The sequence below is a fragment of the Capra hircus genome, chromosome 18 (assembly GCF_001704415.2).
Source record: "Capra hircus breed San Clemente chromosome 18, ASM170441v1, whole genome shotgun sequence".
Classification (NCBI taxonomy): Eukaryota; Metazoa; Chordata; class Mammalia; order Artiodactyla; family Bovidae; genus Capra; species Capra hircus.
The window spans coordinates 57,854,801-57,879,324 of record NC_030825.1 but is presented as its reverse complement, the minus strand read 5'-3'; the positions used below and the strand labels follow the sequence as shown (position 1 = coordinate 57,879,324).

The window sequence follows — 24,524 nt, the reverse complement described above, 5'->3', positions numbered from 1 at the left end:
GCACTTCCTAGCAGGGCGGCCTCAGGCGAGTGACTTCTCCAGGGTTCAGTGTTCTCATCTGTACAATGGGACCTTTGCGAGGATTAAGAGTCAGCTCTTGGAAAGCCCACAGAACAGTGATTCATACCTAATAAGGCCAGCTGTCATTATCATACTCGGCCCACACTAGGGGCACTTAAAAGGGAGAGACCCTAGGCCCTGGGGGAAGCTGAGTCTGGGGGTGGAGTGGGGGGGTCTTCCCACAGGAGACATGGTTTAAGTGGGCCTTGAAGAGCATGCCAGGGTCAGAGTGTTAGTGTGGTTGTGTAGTTACGTCTGTCTTGTAGTCTGTCTCCCTGGTGCCTGAGTTTCTGAAGATGAGGTCACGTGTCACCAGGGGCCGCATCATCAGGGCCCAGGTTAATGACCCAGCACACAGAGGGCCTCAGTGCACATCTGCTGAGTGAATGAGTGAATGGATGAATGGCCGAATGCAGGAGCTAACTGTAGGGGCCAGGCAGGGGCAGTGCCTCTGGCAGGGGGACAGCGTGCCAGGGGAGAGTGTGTATGTGTGTGTATGGCTGGGTGGGGGGTCAGTTCAGTCGCTCAGTCGTGTCCAACTTTTTGCAACCCCATGAACTGCAGCACACAAGGCCTCCCTGTCCATCACCAACTGCCGGAGTTTACTCAAACTCATGTCCATTGAGTCGGTGATGCCATCCAACCATCTCATCCTCTGTCATCCCCTTCTCCTCCCGCCTTCAGTCTTTCCCAGCATCAGGGTCTTTTCCATTGAGTCAGTTCTTTGCATCAGGTGGCCAAAGTATTGGGAGTTTCAGCTTCAGCATCAGCCCTTCCAGTGAACACCCAGGACTGATTTCCTTTAGGATGGACTGGTTGGATCTCCTTGCTGTCCAAGGGACTCTCAGGAGTGGGGGTCAGGTCTGTGCAAAAGAAGAAAGGGAAGCTGAGGTCGGAGGTGAGGGACCCTCCCACAGGCAGAGGGCCATGGGCTGCATCTTCTCTGTGTCTTTCTGAATGTCAAGCCCAGTCATCCGATGCACTGCCCTGACTTCATATCCTTTCCTTAAAAGTTCCCTGATTGCCTCAGAGCACACCCACATCCATGATGTCACTGGGCTTCTTCCTAGCCCGATTAAGGTAGCAGACTCCTTCTGCCCTCAGGATCAAAGCCTAGGGCCTCAGCCTGGCCTGCAAGCCCCTCCTCTGCCCACCCTGCCCCCGACACAGCCTCATCTCAGGCTACTCTTTGCTTCACCTGCAGGGTTCCAGGGACCTTAGCCTCCTCCTCCTTCCTCAAACGCCCCAAGTCCTTTTCCACCCTAAACTCTTTGCACATGCTATTCCTTCTGCCCGGAAAGCCTATGCCCCCTCTCTCTGCCTCCTGCACTCCCCGCATCCTTCAGGTCTCAGCCCATATGTCACATCCTCTCAGACACCTTCCGGATCCCCCCGTGCCTTCAGATTTATTTGTTTATAAAGATTTTTTTTGAAGTGGACCATTTTTAAAGTCTTTACAGTATTTGTTAGAATACTGCTTCTGTTTTATGGTTTATGTAGAACCTTAGCTCCTCGACCAGGGATCAAACCCACACCCCCTGCATTGGAAGGCGAAGTCTTAACCTCTAGGACCACCAGGGAAGTCCCCTCATCAGATTTATATACTCCTATCTGGTCTTTATCCAAACACCCCCTCTTTTTCCCCCTCAAGCCCTGACCTCAGTTTTCCAATCATGGGGTCACTTGTAGAGTTCTGACTCTACTGCTGCCAGTCTGGAAGCTCCGTGAGGACAGGAGTGAGTAGTGCTGTGTCTGTGTCTGACAGCTCTACTCACTTCCCTGGTGGTGGCTCAGACAGTAAAGAATCTGCCTGCAATGCTAGAGGAGACCCAGGTTTGATCCTTGGGTTAGGAAGATCCCCTGGAGAAGGGCATGGCAACCCACTCTGGTATTCTTGCCTGGAGAATCCCATGGACAGAGGAGCCTGCTGGGCTATAGTCCACAGGGTCACAAAGAGTCAGACACGACTGAGCGACTAACACAACAGCTCTACTCGGGTCCTAGCCTGATGTCTGACTCATGACTGGCACAAAATACATATTTTTTTTAGTGAACAAATGATTGATTCCCAGATCATCCAGCCGGGCAAGGCAGAGTCAGCCAAGAGCCCAGACCTTTTGACACACATCTGCTCTCTTCCATGACCTTGAGCATCTCCTGGCTGGGGTTTCCCCAGACCCTCTCAGAAGAGGGGGTCGGTGCAGGGCAAAGCATCAGGTGACCCCAATCCCAACCCTAGCATGGCTCAAGCCACCCCTGGGCAAGAGGTTTTTCTACTTTAGCTTCAACTTCATCTATAAAATGGGAAATCAGTTGTTACCTACTGAGGTGTAAGGATAGAGTGAGTGAAGAATGTGAAGGGCCAAGTGGGCACAGAGCTGTGAAAGATGCTGGCGAGGTGGGTGGCTGTGGGCTTGTTACTGTCGCTCTCGTCATGATCAGGAACAGCAGCAGCAAAGCACTGGAACAGAGAGGTAGCAAGACCGGAGTGTTCAAATCCAGGCTGCAAAACCTGGGGCAAACAAGCCTGAATTCCTCCGAGCCTCTGTTTCTCCATCAGTAAAATGGGGCCAATGTCAGTGCCCCCTCTTAGGGTCCTGGCCCCAGTGAGAGCTGGATAGACATTAGCTGTCCCTACTGCCCATCACTGTAGGTCAATGTAAGCTTGATGTCTAAGAGGTAGGGGTGGTAGGCAGGGGCCTCTGGTAACAAGCAGGGGAGAAGAGAGACGATTCTAATCTCCCATCTAGAGCCAGGGGAAGCAGAGAGAGACAGAAAGAGGGATCTGGGAACAGATGACGAAAGGTTAAGGGGCAAGGAGACTGCAGGAGGTGGCAGGGGTAGTGATGAGGTAAACACGTGACCTAGGAGCCTAGTGGGGTTTAGGGAAATTACGGAGTAAGTGAGTTGTGACTGGTTACCAGGGGAGATGAGAGCCAGCTGTGGACATGTCCCTAACTTGCAAGGACCATGTCATGGGACACAGCCCTTCTCCCCAGTGCCTCTCGGTGTCCCCATTGTGTTCAGGAAGCTACTGTGCAGGAGTGACTATCTCCCACTTCCCCCTTGTGGGGCTTCCCCGATGGCTAAACAGCAAAGAATCCATCTGCAATGCAGAAGACAATGCAGATTCAATCCCTGGGTCCCGAAGATCCCCTGGAGGAGGAAATGGCAACCCACTCTAGTATTCTTGCCTGGGAAATCTCAAGGACAGAGGAGCCTGGCGGGCTGCCGTTCATGGGGCTGCAAAGATTCGGATATGACTGAGCGACTGAGCAGACACACACACTCCCCCCTTGCGCCTTCCTAAGGCTGCCCTTGGGCCAGGTTCTGGGCAAGGTGCTGAGAATTGTGGGAAGGCTGTGCATCAAATGTTGGGAGTGGGCAGGGCAGGGGAGGTGTGGGCAGCACGGAAATGCAGAAATATTTCTATTCTATGTCCCCACTTCCCATCCAGTGCTTAGCATCGGGGAAGGAGGCTTCTGGGAAGGCCAGGTCAAAGGTCGCGTCGGCTGGTTCCCCTCTGACTGCCTGGAAGAGGTGGCCAACCGCTCCCAGGAAGCAAAGCAAGGTAACAAGGAACCCCCAGGTGTCCCCGACTTACTCTAGATTCTCATGTCCCTTCCTTTCCCCCTCCTGGTGGGGGTGGGAGGTCGAAGGGAAGGCTTGGGCCAGGACCCCAGGGGGTGAACCCATGATTTCCAGAGTAGAAGGTCCAAGGTCATCCTCTGTCCCCCTGCAGAAAGCCGAAGTGACAAGGCAAAGAGACTCTTCCGGCATTATACCGTGGGCTCCTACGACAGCTTTGATGCCCCAAGGTAAATGTCCTTACACCCTCGGGCACCCCACCCACCCAAAATCCCTCCCACTTCACCTTTTAAATATTTCCTCCACCTTCTAAATATTTCCGCCACCCTGAAGCCCCCTCTCTTGTCTGCTCCCTCTAGCGTTTGATCCGGGGTAGAGGGAGGCAGGGTTAGCTTCAGACCACACAACCCAACCCCAAACCGTCCTTGGCAGCCACTGAGACTGCCCAGCTCTGGGGTAGCCAGAGACCAATGAGGTGGACTGGGGCAAGGTGGGGATGCCGGGGGCGCTGGGGAGCTCACCTGTATGGTGGCTGGAGGCTCCTGTCTCCACATGCTGCATCTCTGTGAAGTCCTGTGCAGCGGAAGTGTGTGCATCCCACGCTGGCATGTTGGGGGGGTTGGGGGGGGACAAGCAGAGCCGGCCAGGCGGGGTGGGGGCAGGGAGAAGGCACACTGACACCTTTCCCCTCCCTGGCTGCTGGCTGACTTGCTTCTGAAGCTTGATGGATGGGATTGGCCCAGGGAGGTGAGAGGGGAGGGGAAGGGAGGAAACGGGGTCAGGAATGGGAAGGAAGGGGTGCCTGGGGCCGTATGGATGTGCGTGTGTACCCCCAGAGCTAAAGTCCCCCTGTGCGTGACCGTCTCACACAGTCGGCGAGCATCTCTGTACAGATTCCCCAGGCGTGTTCTCGCCCATGTGCCTCTGTAGGTGTGCATGACACGTGTCTGTGTGCATGTGTGGCCGGAGGCCCTTGGAGTTCTAGCCCCGTGCACATGCCCGTGACAATGAGAGGGTGTGTCCCGCTCGGTACTGATGGGTGCCTTTGTGGCTGTCATTTCTGGGTGCACGATTGTGGCTCATTGTGCAGCTGGCTCTCTCTGCACCTCTCTTTCCCCGAATCCGTGTGTCCGAGAATGAGGGCCAGGGTTTTTCAGAGATGTCCAGTGTGTCTGCCTACCCGCTGGGGACCGGTGGTGGGTCCCTGCACATGCCTGTCCCTCTTCATGCACGTCGCTGAGTGTGCGCATTAACGCATGAAGTGTGTGCATGCATGTGTCTATCTGATTGATCTGGAATTCAGGACCTGGGGTGTTGGGGGAGGGGAGGGAGGAACAGGGGAGGACTCCAGGGCTTGAGCTTCCAGAAGGGCCAGGCTGTGGGGGAGGGATGGTCATAACTGGGCATCTGAAAGATGACATCCCCCCCCACACCGCTCCCCCTAATCCAGGGAAGGGTCTCCTTGTTCGTAGCATCCTTCCATTAAATGTGTCCAAACCTACGTGTCTGTGTTCTGGCCAGTGGGGATGGATCGGGGCGGGGGAGGGCCGGGGGAGGAGTGGGGAGGAGAGAAATGACAATATGGGAAGAGAGGGTGGGACTGGGGTGCCACCCTGCTCCCCAAGTGTCCGAGGCGCTTGACCATTGTGCGTGTTCGCCTGGCACGTCTCCGGCTCTGGGCACTGGGTGAGTATCGAGGCCCCCCCCCACCACCGGAGTCTCCCCATCAGCCTCTGCTTCTTGTCTCTTGTCAGTGTCTCTGGGTCTCCCCTTGGCTTTGGTTTGGGGATCGTTTGCTCTACCAGCTGGATGAGGGTGGTCGCTCAGCTTCTTTCTCCTCTTTCCTCTGCTTGTCAAGTGCGTTGCCCCCTCTCTCCCTCCCTTCCTGCCCGCTGGCATGTGCTGCCCTGCATGTCTGAGCTTCTCCTCCCCACACCCCCACCCTCCGCTGTCCCCAGCCCTGTCTGGGGTGGCCTGGCCCGTGCTGTGACCCTGCCTCCCTGCCGGAGCTGTGTCTTCCCGCCGCGTGTAACCCCTCTTGGCCTCTGCTGCCCTCTCTCCTCTCCCCGGGGGTCTGCGGCTCCCTCTCTCTGGCGGGGAGCCGTGGTGCGTGGAGCGTGGATGTCCCTCCGCCTGGACTTCTTTGCGGGGAGGGGTGTCTCTCCCTGCCCTGGCGCCCAGTCTAAACGTCCTGGCTCTCCCTTTCCGGCCTCTTCCAGACTGTGTCGGGGAGCATCGTGCGTCTATGTGCCGCGGGGGGCGTGGGGGAGAGCTGTGCGTCCCCTCTCGGGGTCTCTCTCGCCGCGCCGTCCCCCCGGCTCGGGAAGTGGGGCTCGGTGTCCGCGCGTCCCTCGCACGCGGTTGCGAGGCGTCTCGTGTGATGTTGTGCGTCCCTCTCCCCGCGCTCCCTCGCTCTGCACCTGCGCGGGAGGGCTCGGGAGGGGGGAGGGGGCGAAGCGGGGGGACCCAGACCGGAAGTGCCTCCCCTTCTCCTCCCCCCGCGCTCGCCCCTCCCCCGTCTCCCGCCAAGGGGGCCCCCGCGCTCCCCTGCCAGCCCCCTCCCCCCGGCCCGGCCCCCTCCCCCGCCCGGCGCAGGACGCCAAGGGGTTAAGCCTCGCGCCCGCCGCCCGCCTCCGGAGCTGTCCGCGGTGCTGAAGCCGGCGCCGTCCGCGGTCCTCGCGCTCTCGCCGCGGCCCGACCCCGCGGCCCGCGCCCCCGCGGCCCCCCGGCATGTGAGCCCCCGGCCCTGCCCTCCCTCCCGCGGGAGGGCGCGCGCCCCCTCCCCCTCCCCCTCCCGGCGCGGGTCAGCATGAGGCGGGGCCTGGGGGCCCGGACACGGGGGTTCGGCCGAGCGGGGACGGGGACGCGGCGGCGGCGGCGGCGGCGGGGGCGGCCGGCACCGGGGCCGGGGCCGGGGCCGCGGCGGCGATGGCTCTGTCAGCGGTCGGCGGCGGCGGCGGCGGCGGGGGTCTCGGGGGCGGCCCCGGGGGGGGCTCCCTGCCGCAGCCGCCCCCCGCGCTCTCCTCCAGCTGGCCGGCCCTGGGGCCCCGGCGGCGCAGCGTCTGGTATATCTACAGGTAACGGAGCGTGCCGCCCCTTTTCCCCCCGCGGCCCGATCCGGAGGCCCCGGCCGCGGTGACGACCCTCCCCCAGCCGCTGATCCCCCATCCCCCAGGCTCCCTCCCCGCCCCCAAGCCTCCCGCCCCCTCCGCCCTTCTCCCCTAACCTCTCGGCACTAAGCCCTTTCCGGACCCCTCTTCTCTCCCCTTCGTTTTCTCATTACCCCCAACCCGAGCCTCTCTCCCCGACCCCCCCCACCACCACCCCCCCCACACACACACACAGGCACACACACACTCCTCCAGCCCTTCGTAGGCCCTTCTAGGCTCCCTTCAGCTCCTTCTCCAGGACGTCCCTCCTAAGGAGGCCCTCCAAACGGACTCCACTCCGGGATTAGGGCCCCGCTTGTCCTTTCTGCCACCCTTACCTCCCCCACTCTAGAGCCCTCCCTTCAGGCATCTGCACCCCAGGCCCGCGTTCCTCTGATTCCTGTGTCCCCGCGCCCCTTCACGGAGTTGGCAAGTCCCCCCATTCATACCCCTCTCTCCCATTCACAGTCATCTCCCCCCCATCACACACGCATCCCGCCCCCGTCTCCCCTCCCCTCCTCTTTTTCCGCTGCGTGTCACTGTGCGACGGTGCGTGTGTTCCTGTGGCTGTGGCGGTGTGCGTGCGTGTGTATGACTGCCTGCAGCCCTGTGTGTGTGTGTGTGTGTGTGTGTGTGTGTGTAAGCGAGAGAGAGAGAGAGAGAGAGAGAGAGAGAGAGAGAGAGAGAGAGAGAGAGAGAGAGAGAGAGAGAGAGATGGTGGGCTCCCGGCCCACCTCCCCAACTGTGTCCATCTGTATGTCCCTGTTTGCCGGCGTCTATCTCTGTGTGTGACTTGGAGCGATAGCGAGGCTGTCTGGGGACTAGTGTGTTTGCGTCGGGGAGGGGGGGGGTCTGTCCCAGAGACTGCGGCTGTGTTTCCCAACACCCACCCTCCTTGACCAGGCCTGTCCCCTCCCCCCCAACCACCCTTCACCGGTCCCCATCCCCACGCACCCCTCTCCCTGCCCCCAGGGGTCTGTGCCTGTGTGGGGCACGTGTGCTGAGACACGGTTGAGCTTCTGCACGGGAACTGCATCTGCTTCTGTGTGTCACTTCTCAGCATGGAAGGGGGCTTTCTTCCCTGCGGGCACAGGGGGAGGCTCTGGGCAGGCCGTGGAGAGGCCCCGTGGAGCGGCCCCGTGGAGCTGGGACACGGGGAGGGGCTGAGTGGCAGAGGGGGCGCTATGTACAGCAGGAGGCTCTGGGCTGTGGGATGCTGGGTGTGCGAGAGGGACCTTCGGTGTGGGGGTGGGGGGAGTGGAGGCTGCTGCAGTCCCTGTGTGTGGGATCTGGTGAACAAGAGCTGGCCGCTGAGCTCCAGAGGCCGCTCAGGGTCGCCGACGGATGGCCTGGGGCGGAGCATTGTGTGTGCTCCTGCAGGGCAGGTAGTCAGCCCTACGGGAGCATGAATGGGGTGCTGCGTGGGTCGCGAACGGTAGGGCAGGGGGCGGGGCTAGAGGGTCTGGGTAGGAGGGTGGCAGGACAGAAAGGGAACAGGGGGGAGTGGGGGATACTGAAGTCGGGGGAGGAATGGGGAAAGCCGGAGCAGAGGAGCAGAGCGTGTGCGCGGGGCCAACGGAGGAATGGGGTAAGGAGGGGGTGCAGGAAGTGTGAAGAGAATTGGGGGGCGGGGATTCAGGCAGTTCAGGGAGAGCACAGAGAGGAGATGCAGGGAATGTAAATGAAATGCAGCTGCCAGTGAAAGGAGACGGAAGGAAGGGTGAAGTGAATTGAGGATGCGAAAGTCGGAGGAGGCTTCCACGGATGAGAATGGGGTGGGGGCGGGGAACTGGAGTAGGAAAGAAACCTAGGATGCTGTAGGGGATACAGTGGGGTTCTATACTGAGGCTCAAGAGGCTGTGGGAGGGATGAGGGCAAAGGGGAGAGAGAGCTGGCCTGAGAGGGGGTGAGGAGGCCACAGAAATCTGTGGGAGACAACTTTGGGAAAGGGGATGTGGGGTGTGCAAGGGCAAAATGGGAGGTGGGGGGACAGCCCCGTGGGGTGTAATGCGGGCTTGCAGAGGTGAGAGCTGGTGGGGAGGGGGTTAGGGTCCTGGGGAGCTTTCAGACGACTTGAGGGGGGTTCCAGGTGCAGAGCCAGAAGGTATACACAGGAGTAGAGGAGAAGGAATACCCAGTTGTAGGGAGTTATGAGCACAAGAGGGCAACTGCGCAATTCAAGGAGTGTGAGGGAGACTGCACACAGAGCTGGGGGTTGCGTTGGAAAGTCATGGCAAGGAGAGGCAGATGTCCAGGATGGGGAGACTCGAGAGGAAGGGGTGGGGTGATCTGCTGGTGTTTGGATATTATTGGGGTATATGCTTTCCTACCACTCCAGTATTCTTGCCTGGAGAATCCCATGGACAGAGGAGCCTGGTGGGCTGTTGTCCATGCGGTCCCACAGAGTCAGACACGACTGAAGTGACTTAGCATGTATGCATGCATAGGTTGCCTATGGGGAATTCAAATCTTGGATGTGACATTTTTTTCTGACAGGTGTGATCTTGAGCAAATTTATTTCTCTGTGCCTCAGTTTCTTCATCTATAAAATGGGAGTGATAACAGCCAGCCCCTCCCAGGGGGTGTCATGAGGACTGAATGAATACATAAACATAAAGTGCTTGGAATGCCGTCTGGCATTCAGCAGCGGTTCATAAATGTTACTTATTGTGCTACAGGCATAGCCTGGGATAAATTTCAGGAACTGGAGGGGCACGTTCATGGTGAACTGGAGCAAACGTATATGTGCTGGGGTTTTTGGTTTCAGTGGAGTGGAGGTTGTTACTATTGCAACTACCCGGGTATTTTCTTGGGAATTGTTGAAGAATGTTGTTCACTGTGTGAGCTCAGGCAAATTGCTTGACCTTTCTGTGCTTTTGTTTCCTCATTTGTAAAGTGGAAATGGTACTCATGCCTACCTAGAGGCTGGCCGTGGGAGATGATGGATGGAGTCATTTACCTGTGAGGGGCTTCAGATACTGATTGACACATAGCATGGGCTTTTTCTTCGCATTTAATGGATAAAGGAGCCTTACTGAATTGTATTAGGGGCTGGATGTTTGGGGGAAGCTTATGTGTGAAATGTGAGGAGAGAGTGGGGGTGAAAGATGGAGGGGGATGGGGGAAAGGTAGGGTTTGTGGGATGAATGAAATGAAAGTGAAACTGCTGTAAATGAGGAATAAAGGGGATCTGAAGAGCATTACTGGCCACTGGAGGGCCCTGGAGATCCGGAAGAGCTATGGGGCAGCGAGGGCATGAGGGCTCAGAGGAGATTGTCAGGCTACATGGTGGGCCCAGAGCTGGGGACAAGGATGCTACAGAGTTCGTGGTCAGACACAGGCAGCTCTAACCTCTCAACCCATTTCTATTGGCCCCATCGTTCACCCATTCAAGGAGCCTTCTTGACCTCTTTCCTCCCCTTCTTCATCGCTTTCAACCCCTTTCCTCCTTCTCTTCCAACATTCTGTCCACTCAGATACAAGGAGATCGATCCCTGGGTTGAATACAAGGTCTAGAAGACATAGTGGATATTGTGTAGACATGTTTACTGGAGCATCGTCAGCTCTGAGCCAGGGCAGTTATGGGCTGTGTCTACATGTGTGTGCCTGCTGTTGGGCCCATGGGGTTCTAATAGTGGCTGGGAGCAGGGCTGGGGCCAGGGCACATGTGCAGAACACTGTCCCTATGGTACAAATGTATGGATTCAACTGTGGACATGTTGGGGGTCATGGGAATATCCAGCAGGGCTTGCATGTGTGGAGGGGGTTGGTGCCAAAATACAGTAGGAACACATTAAGTATTATTGGCGTGTGCTAGTTTGTGTTCAGGGGGCGTGTTATGGGAATAGACTGAGATCAGAGTGTGGGGGAGTTATTATTGGAGCATACTGGGATGTGTGGGGGAGGGGGTTGCTGAAATATACTGGAGTATTTGTGGAGGGCTGTTTTGCCAAACCTGTGGGGGTAGGTAATTGGAATGCGCAGGGAGCATGCTTGTCTATTATGGGAGTGTGTTGGGGCCTGCTGATATTACTGGGGTATTCTGAGGGGGCTGCGTGTGCGCTGGGCCAGGTTTCAGACGTGACTGCAGGGTGTCTGGACGCTGCAAGGCATGCTGCCTCTGGGGACAGGGGTGGGGGATAGTGGGTATTCTGAAAAGCCTGGAGCCGGGTGCCTGGGTAATCCTGCTTATACTGGGGCTCCTGGAATGGAATGGATGTGCAGTCCTGATATACAGCGTGGTGATGTCTAGGGTTTGTGGCTGTTACCTGAGTGAGCCCGGGGCCAGTGTTGAGAAGACATGAAATAGGTCTGCGTTTGACTGAACCTTCCTGGCTATGTGAGCATCCCCTAAATACACTGGTGGGCTCTGGTGGCCTTACAGGGAACCCTCCACGTATTCACATGCAGTTTTCATTTTGCTAGAATCCTCTGACCGCATGAAGGAGATCCATTTGAGTATGCCAGGAAGTAGATGTCATTGCTGCACGCTAGAATTTTCTGTGGCGATGGAGATGTTCCGTATCTGGGCCATCCAGAGTGGTAGCCACTAACCGTATGTGGCTGCTGGGCCCTTGGAAACGTGGCTAGTGAGGCTGAGGAACTGAATTTTTCCATTTAATTTTTAATTAATTTGCATATAAATAGACACAGGCAGCTAGCGGCCACCATATTGGATAGCTGCTGAATAAGCAGTGTTACAGTTTGCTCAGGGACCTGGGGAGATGTTACTGTAGCATGTATATATGTGTGTGTGTATATAGTCCGGGAGTTGGGAGAGGTATCATCCAAGTACAGTTGTCCCCTGGACCAAAAGACTTGACCAAAGACAGAACACATCCTCCTGCGTCTGAGCGCTGTATGCAGCACTCTGCTGAATACTGTGTACACTCTAGATTAGGGAACTCACCGTGACCCTGTCAGGTGGGGTCTGTCATCGTCCGCTGCGATAGACAAGGCAACCGAGGCCCCAGAGGTTAAAGTCAGGGCTCAAGGTCACAGGCAGGAAGTGGCCAGCAGGGCCTCCAGTCAGGCTGTCTGGCATGTGGCAGTTGTACCTCTGCGTTCCTCCCGCCGTGCTTGCTGAATGGATGGGTGGATGGATGCACTGATGGATGAATGAGGAAAGAGTGAGTGGGAGACGGCGCACCCCGGGCTCTGAGGGGGAGAGGCCTGTCAGCGCTGCTGCAAGCAGACGCACGTGGAGTGGGTGAGGAGGCTCCTGGGAGGAGGAGGGGGGCGGGACGAAGGGTTCCGGAGCTTAGGCTCAGGTCACCAGGTGGCTGGTGGGGCACCAGGTGGCTCCGTGTCTCATGATCCCTTTTCCACCCACCCCACCCCGCCCCTCCCCCACCCTCCCCACCAGCGATTACATCATCAAAGAGAAGACAGTTCTGCTGCAGAAGAAGGACAGTGAGGGGTTTGGGTTCGTGCTCCGGGGCGCCAAGGGTGAGTGCCGGCCGGGGAGGGCACGGGAGAAGGGCTCTCTGACCCAGGGGGATGGACAAGGGAAGGGACCCCCACCCACCTCTCAGGAACCCTCCCCCGACCTGCCCACCACCCCACCCCGGGGTGCTGGTCCCTCAGCTACTGTGAGGCCTCCGTGACTTGGGTCTGAGCCCCATCCCCTGCTCGGCCTCTCCACCCTCTCCCCTCCGACCCCGCCGGCTCCTCCCCATCTGCAGCGCAGACCCCCATCGAGGAGTTCACCCCCACCCCAGCCTTCCCGGCACTGCAGTATCTGGAGTCGGTGGACGAGGGTGGCGTGGCATGGCGGGCTGGACTGCGAATGGGAGACTTCCTCATCGAGGTGAGTCCTGGCCCCCAGCCTCCCAGGGGCTTCTCCCAAGACCCAGGGCCTGGCCCACCTGCCACAGACACCATGCTTTCCCCTGGGACCCTAGCAACAAACCCCCAGAACCCTAGTGATCCATGCCAAGATGCTGCTGCCCAGAACCAGATTCTCCTTTGGCACCAAGCTTTCCAGCCCCATGCCCTGCCCTTCCCCCCGCCCCCCAGCAGCTAGCCAGCCTCTTCAGTGATTCCATCTGAAAGCCTCTCTGAAGCATATCAGAAGATAACAGACCTGTCCCCAGGGTGTAGGTGCGCACACGTGTGTGTATGTAGGCAGGCACGCGCATGTGCACACACACACAGCTGGAGGATAAGGAGGGAGAGAGGCAAATAGGGTGGGCCCAGCCCCTTCCCCAACCCTGAGGCCCTAAGAGTTACAGGAGTGGAGAGGTAGGGGCTTGCAAGGGGGCGGGGGGAGGAGAAGAGTGACCGACCGCACCACAGACAGGGCCAGGCAGGAGGAGGCCACTTCAGCAGAGACCCAGAAGCAGAAAGCATCCCACCCCTCACATATCAGCTGTGGTTGGGGGTGTCTGTGCCACAGGTGAACGGGCAGAACGTGGTGAAGGTCGGCCACCGGCAGGTGGTGAACATGATCCGACAAGGGGGCAACACGCTGATGGTCAAGGTGGTGATGGTCACCAGGCACCCGGACATGGATGAAGCTGTTCACAAGAAAGGTGCTCCTCCCCCTGCCTTGTGTGGTCAGGCTTGGACACTCCCCGCGCCCGCCGCTGCCACTGGATTAAGACTCTCTGCAGCCCTAATGACCCAATGGTCCCATCACCAGCAGCAGCCTCCCCCCTCCCCAAGGCTGCTTGCTCATGACCCTCAGGAGAGGAGCTGAGCGCAAGCGTAACTTGCTGGAAGCTCCCCTGGAGAAGGAAATGGCAACTCACTCCAGAATCCTTGCCTGGAGAATCCCATGGACAGAGGCGCCTGGTGGGCTAGCTACAGTCTGTGGGGTCTCCAAAGAGTGGGACACGACTTAGCGACTAAACGCCATCAGCCATCACCGGCACCTCTTCTCTGAGCTCTGGGAGCGCCGCAGTGGTTGGGGGTGGGGTGGGCCTGGAGGGTTTCTGTCCATGGTGCCGATGTCTGACCTCACTGTCATTTTTTTCCAGCACCCCAGCAAGCTAAGAGGCTGCCGCCCCCAGCCATCTCCTTGCGTTCCAAGTCTATGACCTCCGAGCTGGAGGAGATGGGTGAGCTGGTGGGGCTGCCGGGGACCAGGTGCTGCGGAGGGAGAGGGGGCCGAGGGCGGCTGGACCAGCCCTGCGTTTGTTAGTGTTAGTGACCAGGGGCTCTCGTCCTCCTGTCCTCATCGCGTCCCCCAGCCCACGGGTCAGACGCCCTCTGACCTGCGTGTGTGTCGCTGGGAACGGGCGTCTGAGAGTCAGCTTTCCCTGTTTCCATCTGTTTCTCTGTCGGGTGTCTCTCTGGGTCTGTAACGTTCCTCTGCGGGTCCCGGTTTCCTTTCTAGCCCCTCTCCGTCTGTCCCAGCCCCACCCGCACCCTCCATTTCTCCCTCTACCAGCTCCCCGCACTCCCACTAACAGAAGGGAAGGCGAGCCCCCTCCCTCCAGGCAAGGCCGAGTGGACCCGGGGGGTCCGGATCCCCGCTCCCCCCCCCCCCGCCGCCCCGCCGGAGCGGATCGGGGCAGCCGAGCGCCCCCCACCCCGGGTCCCTGAGGGAGGCGGGCGTTCCAGAAAGGGGGCCCCTCGCCTCCCCACGAAGTCCTAACTCTTGGCTCCTCTACTGCCTCCCCCCCGGGCTAGTCTCCCCCTGGAAGAAGAAGAGTGGTGAGTGGGCACAGGACTGGCGGGAGGGCCCCCGTCCCGTTCCCGCCGGCGGACTCGCCCCTCCCCGCCCCCGGCCCCTCACCGCCCCACTCGCGCTTGCGCACGCCCGCCGGCCACGCCCGCCGGCCACGCCCGCCGCCGGCCGAGCCCGCGCCGCCCCGCCCCCGGGGGCTCCCCTGGGCTTCATCCGCCTCCTTTGCCCACAGAGTACGAGCAGCAGCCGCCGCCGGTGCCCAGCATGGAGAAAAAGAGGACTGTGTATCAGATGGCTCTCAGTAAGTTGGCCCAGCCCTGCTCCCCGCGGGGCGGCCCCAGCTCCCCCGACCCCACGCCCCCTGGGGTGCCGCATCCGCCCCCCATCCCTCTCGCTTCTACCCCGCGCCGCCTTCAGCCACTTCCACGCTGATCGTACACAAACCCCAGCTTTGCACCAGCTGTTACGGTTAAGCACCCACCTCTGTCCTGAGGCTCTTCGCAGCCCCTTCTGCCTCCGCTCCACCCTCCCTCGTAGGATGTCTGTTCCCCGCCCTCAGCCCTTTACATCGCTGCATCCTGCCTGTCTTGCCCGGCTGGACCGTGTGTCTCCGAGGAGGCCCACCCGGAGGGAGATGGAGATGCCCTTCGCTGGTTCATACAAGTCACTGAATGGGGCACCCAGCAGCTCTGTCTCTGTGGCTGCCAGGCCGAAGCCAACTTCATTTCGCTGTCTCTCTGCCCCTCTTCCGCCTTCTCCTAGACAAACTGGATGAAATCTTGGCGGCAGCTCAGCAGACCATCAGTGCAAGTGAGAGTCCTGGGCCTGGTGGCCTGGCGTCTCTGGGCAAACACCGACCCAAAGGCTTCTTTACCACTGAGGTAGGCAGCCCGGTCTGTGGAACTGGGGAACCTGGGGGACTTGGGGGGAGGGAAGGTTGAGGGGTAGACAGGGCAACTTGTAGCCTTTATCCCTCCCTCTATGAACCCTTTGTGATTCCACTGTGTTGAGTGCTCTGCCTAAGGGGCACCGGATTTTCTGGGATGCCTCATTGCTCCCCACTCTGGGGGGTCCCCTTTCCTCTCTACCGGTCCTCCTCCTCCTTTATCCCCCCAGATCCCATCTCTGTCCCCTCCCCCCACTCCCCATCCCCAAACTTCATTGCTCCCTCTCTGGCCCACCTCTTTCTGTCCATCTCCGACCTGCCTTAAGGATCTCAAGGAAGGTAAATGGAGGTCAGGGATGGCACTCCCTGGCACAGGCACAGCGCATAATAATAGGTGCTCAACAAGTGGTAGTTATTAAAATATTAATTATCGTCTCTGTCTCCGCTCTGCCCGCTCACCTACAGTGGGTGTTGATCACATTTCTGACACTGTTTTTAACATGGATTATCTCATTCATTCCTTGGAATCATCCTGGAAGGTGCACTTGGTTGTGATACAGAAGGGAAACTGAGGCTCAAAGAGGGAGCCAGGATTTCAGCCCCAGGCAATTCGGCAACTGGATCCACGGTCCAGCCACGGCCCTGTTGTTTCTGGTGCAGACCTGCTGGTCCCTCACTGGACTGTGCCCCTTTCACGGAGACACATCCCCACCACTACTCTCCAGTTCTCTGCCCAGGCCCTCCCTGCCCTCTGAGTGCACCCTCTGACTCCCTCTTTCAGTAGGCCACACCCACCACCTGGTGGCCAGGAGGCCACTGACTCTAAAAAACCCTGTGCTTTGACTTTGGAGGGATTGTGGACCCTTTTAGGCTGGCCTAGTCCTCCGAATAATACTCCAAATTAATACTCTGAATAATGTATAAAATAAAATACATAATCCATAAGGGTCAAAACCCTTGATAGCTCAGCTGGTAAAGAATCCTCCTGCAATGCAGGAGACCCCGATTCAATTCCTGGGTTGGAAAGATCCACTGAAGAAGGGATAGGCTATCCCTTCCAGTATCCTTGGGCCTCCCTTGTGGCTCAGCTGGTAAAGAATTGCCTGCAAAAAGGGAGATCTGGGTTCAATCCCTGGGTTGGGAAGATCCCCTGGAAAAGGGAAAGGCTACCCACTCCAGTATTCTGGTCTGGAGAATTCCATGGACTGTATAGTCCATGAGGTTGCAAAGAGTCGGACACGACTGAATGACTTTCACTTCACAAGGGTCAAGAACAGTACATCACCATGGGGAGTGACAATGGAAGAGGGTAGCCCCTCAGAGCAGTACAAGCCTCACCGAAAAGAATTCAACTCTTGTGAGCAGATGAAGTGAGGTTACAAGCCCCTTGAACCAAAAATTAAAGTAAAATATAATATATGATAACAAAAGAAGCCAGGTACACAGAAAAACAGTTATCAAAACATTTTAAAGTTTTTATTAATATTTATTTTTATTTATTTATTTGATTGTGTCGCATCTTAGTTGCTGCACGTAGGATCTAGTTCCCTGACCAGAGATGGAACCCCGGCCCCCTGCATTGGGAGTTCAGAGTCTAAGCCACTAGACCACCAGAGAAGTCCCTCAAAACACTTTTAAAAGCAGAATTTGTGGTACAGTCATGTCGGTGCCTTTTCTTCAACACAGTAGCCAGCAAGTTCCGGTGGGGGATCTAGACTACTCTAATTTCAAAGTTTCAAAGAAGCATAAACACTGTTTAGCGAAATGTGCCGTGAAGAAAGCTCTGCCATGAAGCAGGCAGAAATACCTGTGATTTCTGATATAGTCACGTTTTGCTAAGACTGGCACGGTCTGTGGCCGACATCCTTAATTGAGGAAATGTTGTGTTTTAGTTGAAGGCTAATGAAAATCAAGATGTAGGGAGTTTTCTCTCCATCCTAGTGCACAGCCCCCACCCCCCACCCCCAAAATCTATCCACAGCCCTCCCAAGGGTTCAAACACCTACTCTGGAAGGGTCAGTACTCTTACCAGAGCCAAATGCAGCTGGCAGATTTTGTATTCAGAATTTCTTTCTGATTTAAAGGCAGAGGGTCCTTGGCCACTTCTCAGGGCTGGGCACAGGGCCCTGCATGCAGGAGGCCCTTCCTTCACACCTGTCCTTGGTTTCTCAAAGAATCTGAAATCTCTCAGCCTGGGATTTCCCTGATGATCTGGTTGTTAAGACTTCCACTGCAGGAAGCCCTGATGATCTGGTTGTTAAGACTTCCACTGCAAGAAGCACAGGTTAGATCCCTGGTCAGGGAGATTAAGATCTCGCATGCCACGTGGCCAATAATAATAACCTATAGTGGAAAAGAACCTGTAAGAGAACAAACACATACACGTATATCATTTTGCTGTACACCTGAAACTAACACAACATTAAATCATTGTAAATCATTGTAAATCAATTCATTGTAAATCAGCCATACTTCAATTTAAAAAAGCACATGGGCAGTAGAGCCAGGCAAACCTGGCTTCAAAGCCTGACTCCCTCTAACTCTGTCACTTGGGCCATGCTTTATAATTTTTCTGTGCCTCAATTTCCTGTTCTGTAAAATATGGCTTAAGTCAGTCTTGCTGGCTTTTAGGAGGACTGAATGAGATCAGCTTCTAGCAGAGGCTCTCAAGAGATGGTGAGCACCCCTAGCCACCATAATCTAACTGGAGCCCCCACTGTGACCCCAGCCTGCACCCCCAGAGATGAACCCACAACAACATCCCAGGCTCAATATGGAGTCTCTAGTAACAGATTAGGGCCAATCCTGTTCTCATTTATTCAACAAATGCATGGAGTACCCACCAAGTGCCAGGTTGCCAGCTCCTCTTTGCATGAACCTGCGTTACAAGACAGACGAGATCCTGGCTCCAAAGACACCCCCTCCACCAGGGACCAGACACTAGCCAGTAATAAAACCAGCTACCTGCCCACCCCCATCACCGAGAAATAAAACGCCAGAGGTCTTCATGGGGCCTTCTTTTCTTCTGGGTCCTGGAGGCCAGTGGTCATTTCCCTTTTTCTTTTCTTTCCTTCTCCCTCCTGGGGTCTGTTCCTGGGCCTCCCCCAAGCCCTCCCTCTCATGTTGCAGGCTGTCTCTGTCACCATCTCTGCCCCCCTCCTCCCACCAGCCATCCTGATCTTTCTCAGCCCCTGAGACACAGGGGCTCCTCCGTGTCCTTCCTGTGTCTCTATGACCTTCCTGTGTCTCTCTGCCTCTTTCAGTGGGTGGTCTTGTTCTCATCTGTGTCTCCATCTCCCATCTGTTCTGGCTTCTCTCCCCTTTCCCAGCTGGACTCTGCTGCGTTTAAACCAGGGGGACAAGCAGGCAGTGTGGAAGCCCAGTGCAGACCCCAAGGCTCCTTTTAACAGGGGCCTGTACCACAATGGACAGAGTTCTCTGAAAGATACACCTCTGGGTTAAACGTAAGGGGGGCTAGGGAGGATCCACCGCGCCAACAGGGGGGCTGCAGACCCCTGGCAGATCCACTGAAGGTCAAGATCCCTCTTGGGCTCTGTCTCTTCCTAGGGCTTTGCTGTTCGTCTCTCTGTTCTCTCCTCTGTGCGGCCTTGGTTTTCTTGGCTATTGTCTCTGTTACCTGGTCACTGATCCCCTCTTCCCAGGGGTCCCCTGCTCCCTGTCCCCCACATCTTGGACTGGGTGGTCCAGGTTCTAGTTTCAGCTTCTCTCTGGACTCAGTTTCTCCCTCTGGTTATTTTTTCCATATCCTCTTGGTTGCATTCTCTGCCTCTCCCCCTCCCGGGGCATCTCCGACCCTTCTGACTGCATGTTTTCCCCTCCTAGGCTGGCCCTGGCCCTCTCCATGGCAGGACCTCACAGGACCACCTTTTTCTCGCTGCCTTGCTGTTTCAAGTCCCCTCCTGTCTCTCCCGCGCACCTCTGGACCCCCATATCTGTCTTTTGTCTAGCTCTGTCTCTCCATCAGCCTCCTACGCCGGTCTCTTTCCCCTCACCCCTTTCCGGGGCTGGCTCCCTAACGTGAATTTCCCAGCCTATCTTCAGCCTTTAGCCTGTGCACAGCGCCTGGGCACGCTCTCCTGTGGAGGCACCGGACCCTCAGCTGACCCGGGAGGTAGCGCACAGGAGGGCGGGACCTCTGGCCGACTTCCTGGGGAGAAATCTGCCAGGCAGTCGGTGACGTCACGGCACCTGGCGCCCTCTGATTGGCTGTCCTCACTGCGCGGGACAGGATGCGTCCAGTTTGTCGACTGAGGTCAGCCTGTTCCACCTTGAGTTGGTCTGCCCCTCAAACAGTCATTCCTAGCCTCCTCGGACGCTATTATGCCTCCTCTGTCAATCTGGCACCTCCTCTGCCACTCTGATCCCTCTTGGTGCCGAACTAACCCATTCTTTGATCCCTCTGTTCCCCACACTTAGAAGGTCTACCAGTGTGCCAATATCAGACACCTCTCCCTTGAGCCTGGCTCCTCTTCGGTTAGGGGAACTCTTCCTCTGTCACCCTAACCCCCTGCTTTTATTCCGCCCCCTCCATTGCCTCCTCCTGCTTTGACTTCTCGGTCACTGTGATCCACCTCCCATCAGTCTCTCGGAGATCTAGGGTTACATCATCGGTGGCTTGCCACACCTTGTCAGGATGTCCTTCATTCTGCAAATCTATTGAGCACCTACTGTGTGCTGGACCTGCTGCTGAGTCCTGGTAGTACAGGAGGGAACCTGTCAAATTTACTTCCTTTAGAGAATTTACACTGGCAGAGGAAGTGGTGGTATTTTGGGGGAACTGGGTTCCACGGTAAGAGAAATCTCCAAATAACAGTGGTTTGAACAAGATAAATGCTTATATCTGTCATGTTGAACAAATCAGGAGTAAGGTGTCTAAGGGACCTGTGGTACCCTCTATGGTCATGAAGATCCTTATGTCTTCTGATTGGCTGCCCTCTCTGCGCGGGACAGGATGCTTCCAGTTTGGGTCTAGGATCCTTCACATCCCAGACACAAAATTCCCTCATAGTCCACAATGGCTGCTGGAGCTCCAGCTATTGGACCAGGATTCCAGATAGCAGGAACAAGGAACAGTGGAAAGACAGGAGTGCAAAGGAGGGCACATTGTTGCTTCTTGGGTTACCTCTAATGAGACTTTCCAGAAATAGCACACAACACTTCCACTTTTGCATTTGGGCCTGCACCTAGTCGCAAGGGAGGTTGGGAAATACAGTCTGTTAATTAAGTGCCAAAGAAGATCAGGCTGTTCTTATCGAGTAGAATGGGTATTGGGTAGGCCACATGCCGAGGAAGACAACAAAGTAAGCAAATAATTATAATGACTCTAACCTGGGGTGAATGTTATCCAGGCTGAACTGTATTCAAGTCTCCTTCCTATCTGAAAAGAAATGAAAACATTTCTCCTTCAGAATTATCAAGCCCTTGACCCTGTACCCATAGTGCCTGGGATAATGTCTGGTGCCTTCAGGAAGCCAACATTCTAGCTGGGGAGACAGACAGTAAACAAGTAAACCAGATCATTTCAGATGGAGAGAAGTGCCTTGAAGAAGACAGGACAGGGAAATGCAGTAGGCTGTGACAGGGAGGGATGTTTGAGCAGAAGAGGTAACGATGGAAAAGAATCTGTGATGATTAGGAGGAAAACACTGGAGAGAGAAGGTCCAGGACTTGTAAGTGTCCTAAACAGGGATGGACCTTGGGACATCGAAGGAGCAAGAAAAGGTGGGCATGGTGGGACCAGAGCGGGAGATGTAGGCAAGGGCTAGATCATACATAGTGTCTTAGTTTGGGTTTCCTAGAATCAGAGTCAGAGATACTGATGCTCGAGAAGATGATTTCTTAAGGGGGGACCTGTAAAGGCGTGGGGGAGACAGGATGAGCTGCAGAGTTCAGCAAGCCTGATCTCCACTGAATTTCCCCTTCAGCCTGATCTCTCACAGACCTCTGGAGTGTGAATGACAGGATGGAGTTAATCCCGCCTTAGACCTTCATGTCACTGGGCTGCGGGCTGCTGCTCCCAGGAGTGGGGACACCTAACTGCTTGGGCACATCAGCTCCTTTGGGGGAGGGTGATTCTTCAGAACAAGGTGCCGCCAAGTGCTGCAGGCAGGTGACACTGCAGCTGGGTTCGGGCACAGCATCCTGGCCAAGAAGATAACTGGGTGAGCACAGGCAGGGCCTACTGCAGGGGGATTTGAAGATCAGACTCGGGAATCCGGATCCCCTCTGAACTGATGTGAGATGTTGTAGTAGGATTTTAAGCAGGGCAATAGCATGATCTGAGTTTCTTTTAGAAAGATCCCTCACTTTTTTTTTTTAAGATTGATTGATTTTTATTTATTTGGCTGTGCTGGGTCTTTGTTGCTGCGTGGGTTTTTCTCTAGTTGCGATACACAGACTTCTCACTGCGGTGGCTTCTCTTGTAGCGCAGTACCAACTCTAGAGTGCCCTGGCTTCAGTTGTGGTGCACAGGCTCAGTAATCTCAGCTCTTGGGCTCAGTTGCGCCACAGCACATGGTGTCTTCCCAGATCAGGGATCGGACCGGTGTCCCTTGCATTATAAGACAGATTCTTAGCCACTGGACCACCAGGGAAGCCCGCCTCTGACTCTTGTGTGAAAAGTAGATTAGAAAGGGGTGTCAGGACAGGGCTGGCAGCCAGGAGCCAAGGAAGAGGCTACTGCAGCCATCCCGGCAAGTGATAACTTGGACCTGAGCAGTGACAACATGAGTGGAGAAAATGTGCCCAGATTAGTGATCGGTTGGAAGCAGAGCAGACTCAGTTGATAATCTGCCTACCCTCCCCCCCATTTCTTCCTCCCCACTGCTGCCATCAGGATTCAGAAATCTTTCTCTTCCCCAGAATTCCCTTCCGTTTCCTTCATGCCCCTCTCCCTTCCTGCAGAGGCTGGAGAAGGGAAGGAGGATGGCCATGGGGGGAAATCCATGGATTTCCATGCCCTGACTGATCTTTCCCTGCTCTCTTTTCTCTCCCCTCCTCTGACCACCAACCCAAAGTCGAGCTTTGATCCCCACCACCGCTCCCAGCCAAGTTACGAACGTCCTTCCTACCTGCCTCCTGGACCCGGGCTCATGCTCCGGCAAAAATCTATTGGTATGTCACCTGTAGGGGAGGGCATAAGGGATGCTGGAGGGGAAAGGGGAGGCTGGGAGGGTGATGCTTTATGGGGAAAACAAGGGAGCCTGGGGATGTTCTTTTCTCTTTCCGTATGTGACAATGAAGTTGGGGAAAGAGCTCAGGCTTTGTTGCTGGGCAAACCTGGGTTTAAATCCTGGTTCTTGTCCATCCCAGCTGTGTGGTCGGGGGCAGGTGGCTTCACTTCTCTGGGCCTGGGGCTCTGCATCTAGAAAATGGGGGCATCACTGCCCCTGCCTGGATGCAGTAAGTCAAAGCTCCCACCACAGACTCTGGTTCATTCTCTCATAGCTGACTCCATTTATTTATTCATTTATTTTACAGATGTTTATTGAGCACTACCATATGCCAGGCTAGACTACTGGGGATTTGTCAGGAAAGAAAACAGACTAAAGGGTCCTGCCCTCATGGAAATTACCTTCTAGCAGGGGAAGACAGACAACAGATTATAAGGATGAAAAATAAGAAAATGATATAGTATGTTAATTGTGGTGAGTGCTATGGGGGGAAAAAAAAGTAGAATGAGAGATGTCAGGCGTGCTGGGGGGGCAGGTTTGAGCTGAAAGTTGGAGATGAGCAGGGAGCCGTGGAGATATCTGGAGATAAGGCATTCCATGGAGCAGGCACAGTCAGTGCAAAGGTCCTGAGGCAGGTGTGGGGGACTGAGCTGCCATTTGCTGAGAGAGCAGCTTGGGAAGATAACAGGAGAGATCAGGAGCTCAGTTTAGGGTCTGCTGAGCTTGAGATGCCAATGAGACATCCAAAAGGATGCAACATTTGGATACAGGAGCCCAGAGCTCAGGGGCAAAGATGGGTCTAAGACAAGCATGGAAGTCTTCAGCAGGGAAGTCATGAGTGAAGTGGTGACATTGGTTGAGATAGTCAAGGGAGAGAGAGAAGTCAGAGGTGAAGAGAGAGTCGAGGACTGCGCCCTGGCAGTTGATCAGTAGGCGAAAGATTTCACTCCTCCGGTTTTCTCCAAGTTGGCTTGCTGTTTGAATCTAGCTTTTCCCCAACTTCGGGGTCCACAGTCCACCAATGTGTGTTATTTTCCTAGTAACAGCTACCTTTACATCCACCTGACATTGCTTACCTATAAATTGGCTCCCTCTTTTAAAATATTAACCTCATCCTGAGTTCCATCTGTGAAATCACAGATTTGATGTGCTAATTACATTTCTTTTCTGCCTGTACAAGAAAAGAAATCGAGAACTATGCACATAACAAGGTATCTCTTCCTGGCCCAAGCCAGTTTTGCTCACCTCAACAGACCCCTGGTGGTGGTGGTGGTGGTGGTGTAGTCACTAAGTAGTGTCCGACTCTTGCGACCCCATGGACTGTAGCTAGCCAGGCTCCTCTGCCCATGGGATTCTCCAGGCAAGAATACTGGGGTTGCCATTTCCTTCTCCAAAGAGACCCCTGCTGCTGCTGCTGCTGCTAAGTCGCTTCAGTCGTGTCCGACTCTGCGACCCCATGGATGGCAGCCCACCAGGCTCCTCTGTCCCTGGGATTCTCCAGGCAAGAATACTGGAGTGGGTTGCCACTTCCTTCTCCAATGCATGCATGCATGCTAAGTTGCTTCAGTCATGTCCGACTCTGTGCGACCTCATAGACAGCAGCCCACCAGGCTCTTCTGTTCCTGGGATTCTCCAGGCAAGAATATTGGAGTGGGTTGCCATTTCTTTAGCCTATGTTATACCTTTGGACTTAGAAAAGGCTCCCCCTCCTGGCCTGGGAAGGAAGTACATCTGAATTTCGCTCCACCTCTCTTGCTCCCTCTGCTGTTCGCTGTTGTGCAGTGCACAACCTGAATTACTGTATCGAGCGGATTTGCATTTACCACAGCTGGGGAAGAAAGCTCTGGACTAATGTTCCTCTTCAACGCCTACTGGGTGAAGGCAATGGCACCCCACTCCAGTACTCTTGCCTGGAAAATCCCAAGGACAGAGGAACCTAGTCGGCTGCGGTCCATGGGGTCGCTAAGAGTCAGACGTGACTGAGCTACTTCACTTTCACTTTTCACTTTCATGCA

At 55.9% G+C, this 24,524-nt stretch overlaps 1 protein-coding gene across 4 annotated transcripts in view; it reads left to right on the top strand.

The window, feature by feature from the left end:
* SHANK1 (SH3 and multiple ankyrin repeat domains 1) overlaps positions 1 to 24,524 on the top strand; it is a 52,707-nt gene that overhangs the window by 19,558 nt on the left and 8,625 nt on the right. Inside the window, exons 13-23 of one of the 4 annotated variants that reach the window (XR_001919543.1) lie at positions 3,518 to 3,631; positions 3,803 to 3,878; positions 4,369 to 4,395; positions 12,163 to 12,245; positions 12,482 to 12,606; positions 13,195 to 13,330; positions 13,778 to 13,858; positions 14,433 to 14,456; positions 14,663 to 14,731; positions 15,193 to 15,311; positions 22,354 to 22,450. Coding sequence is in view for 3 of the 4 variants with exons in the window: in XM_018062835.1 (XP_017918324.1) it covers positions 3,518 to 3,631; positions 3,803 to 3,878; positions 4,369 to 4,395; positions 12,163 to 12,245; positions 12,482 to 12,606; positions 13,195 to 13,330; positions 13,778 to 13,858; positions 14,433 to 14,456; positions 14,663 to 14,731; positions 15,193 to 15,311; positions 22,354 to 22,451 (952 nt within the window). In the remaining variant the exon portion in view is untranslated. Of the gene's footprint in view, positions 1 to 3,517; positions 3,632 to 3,802; positions 3,879 to 4,368; positions 4,396 to 12,162; positions 12,246 to 12,481; positions 12,607 to 13,194; positions 13,331 to 13,777; positions 13,859 to 14,432; positions 14,457 to 14,662; positions 14,732 to 15,192; positions 15,312 to 22,353; positions 22,452 to 24,524 lie in introns of all 4 variants that reach the window. The other 3 variants (XM_018062835.1, XM_018062837.1, XM_018062836.1) reach the window with 3 other exon arrangements.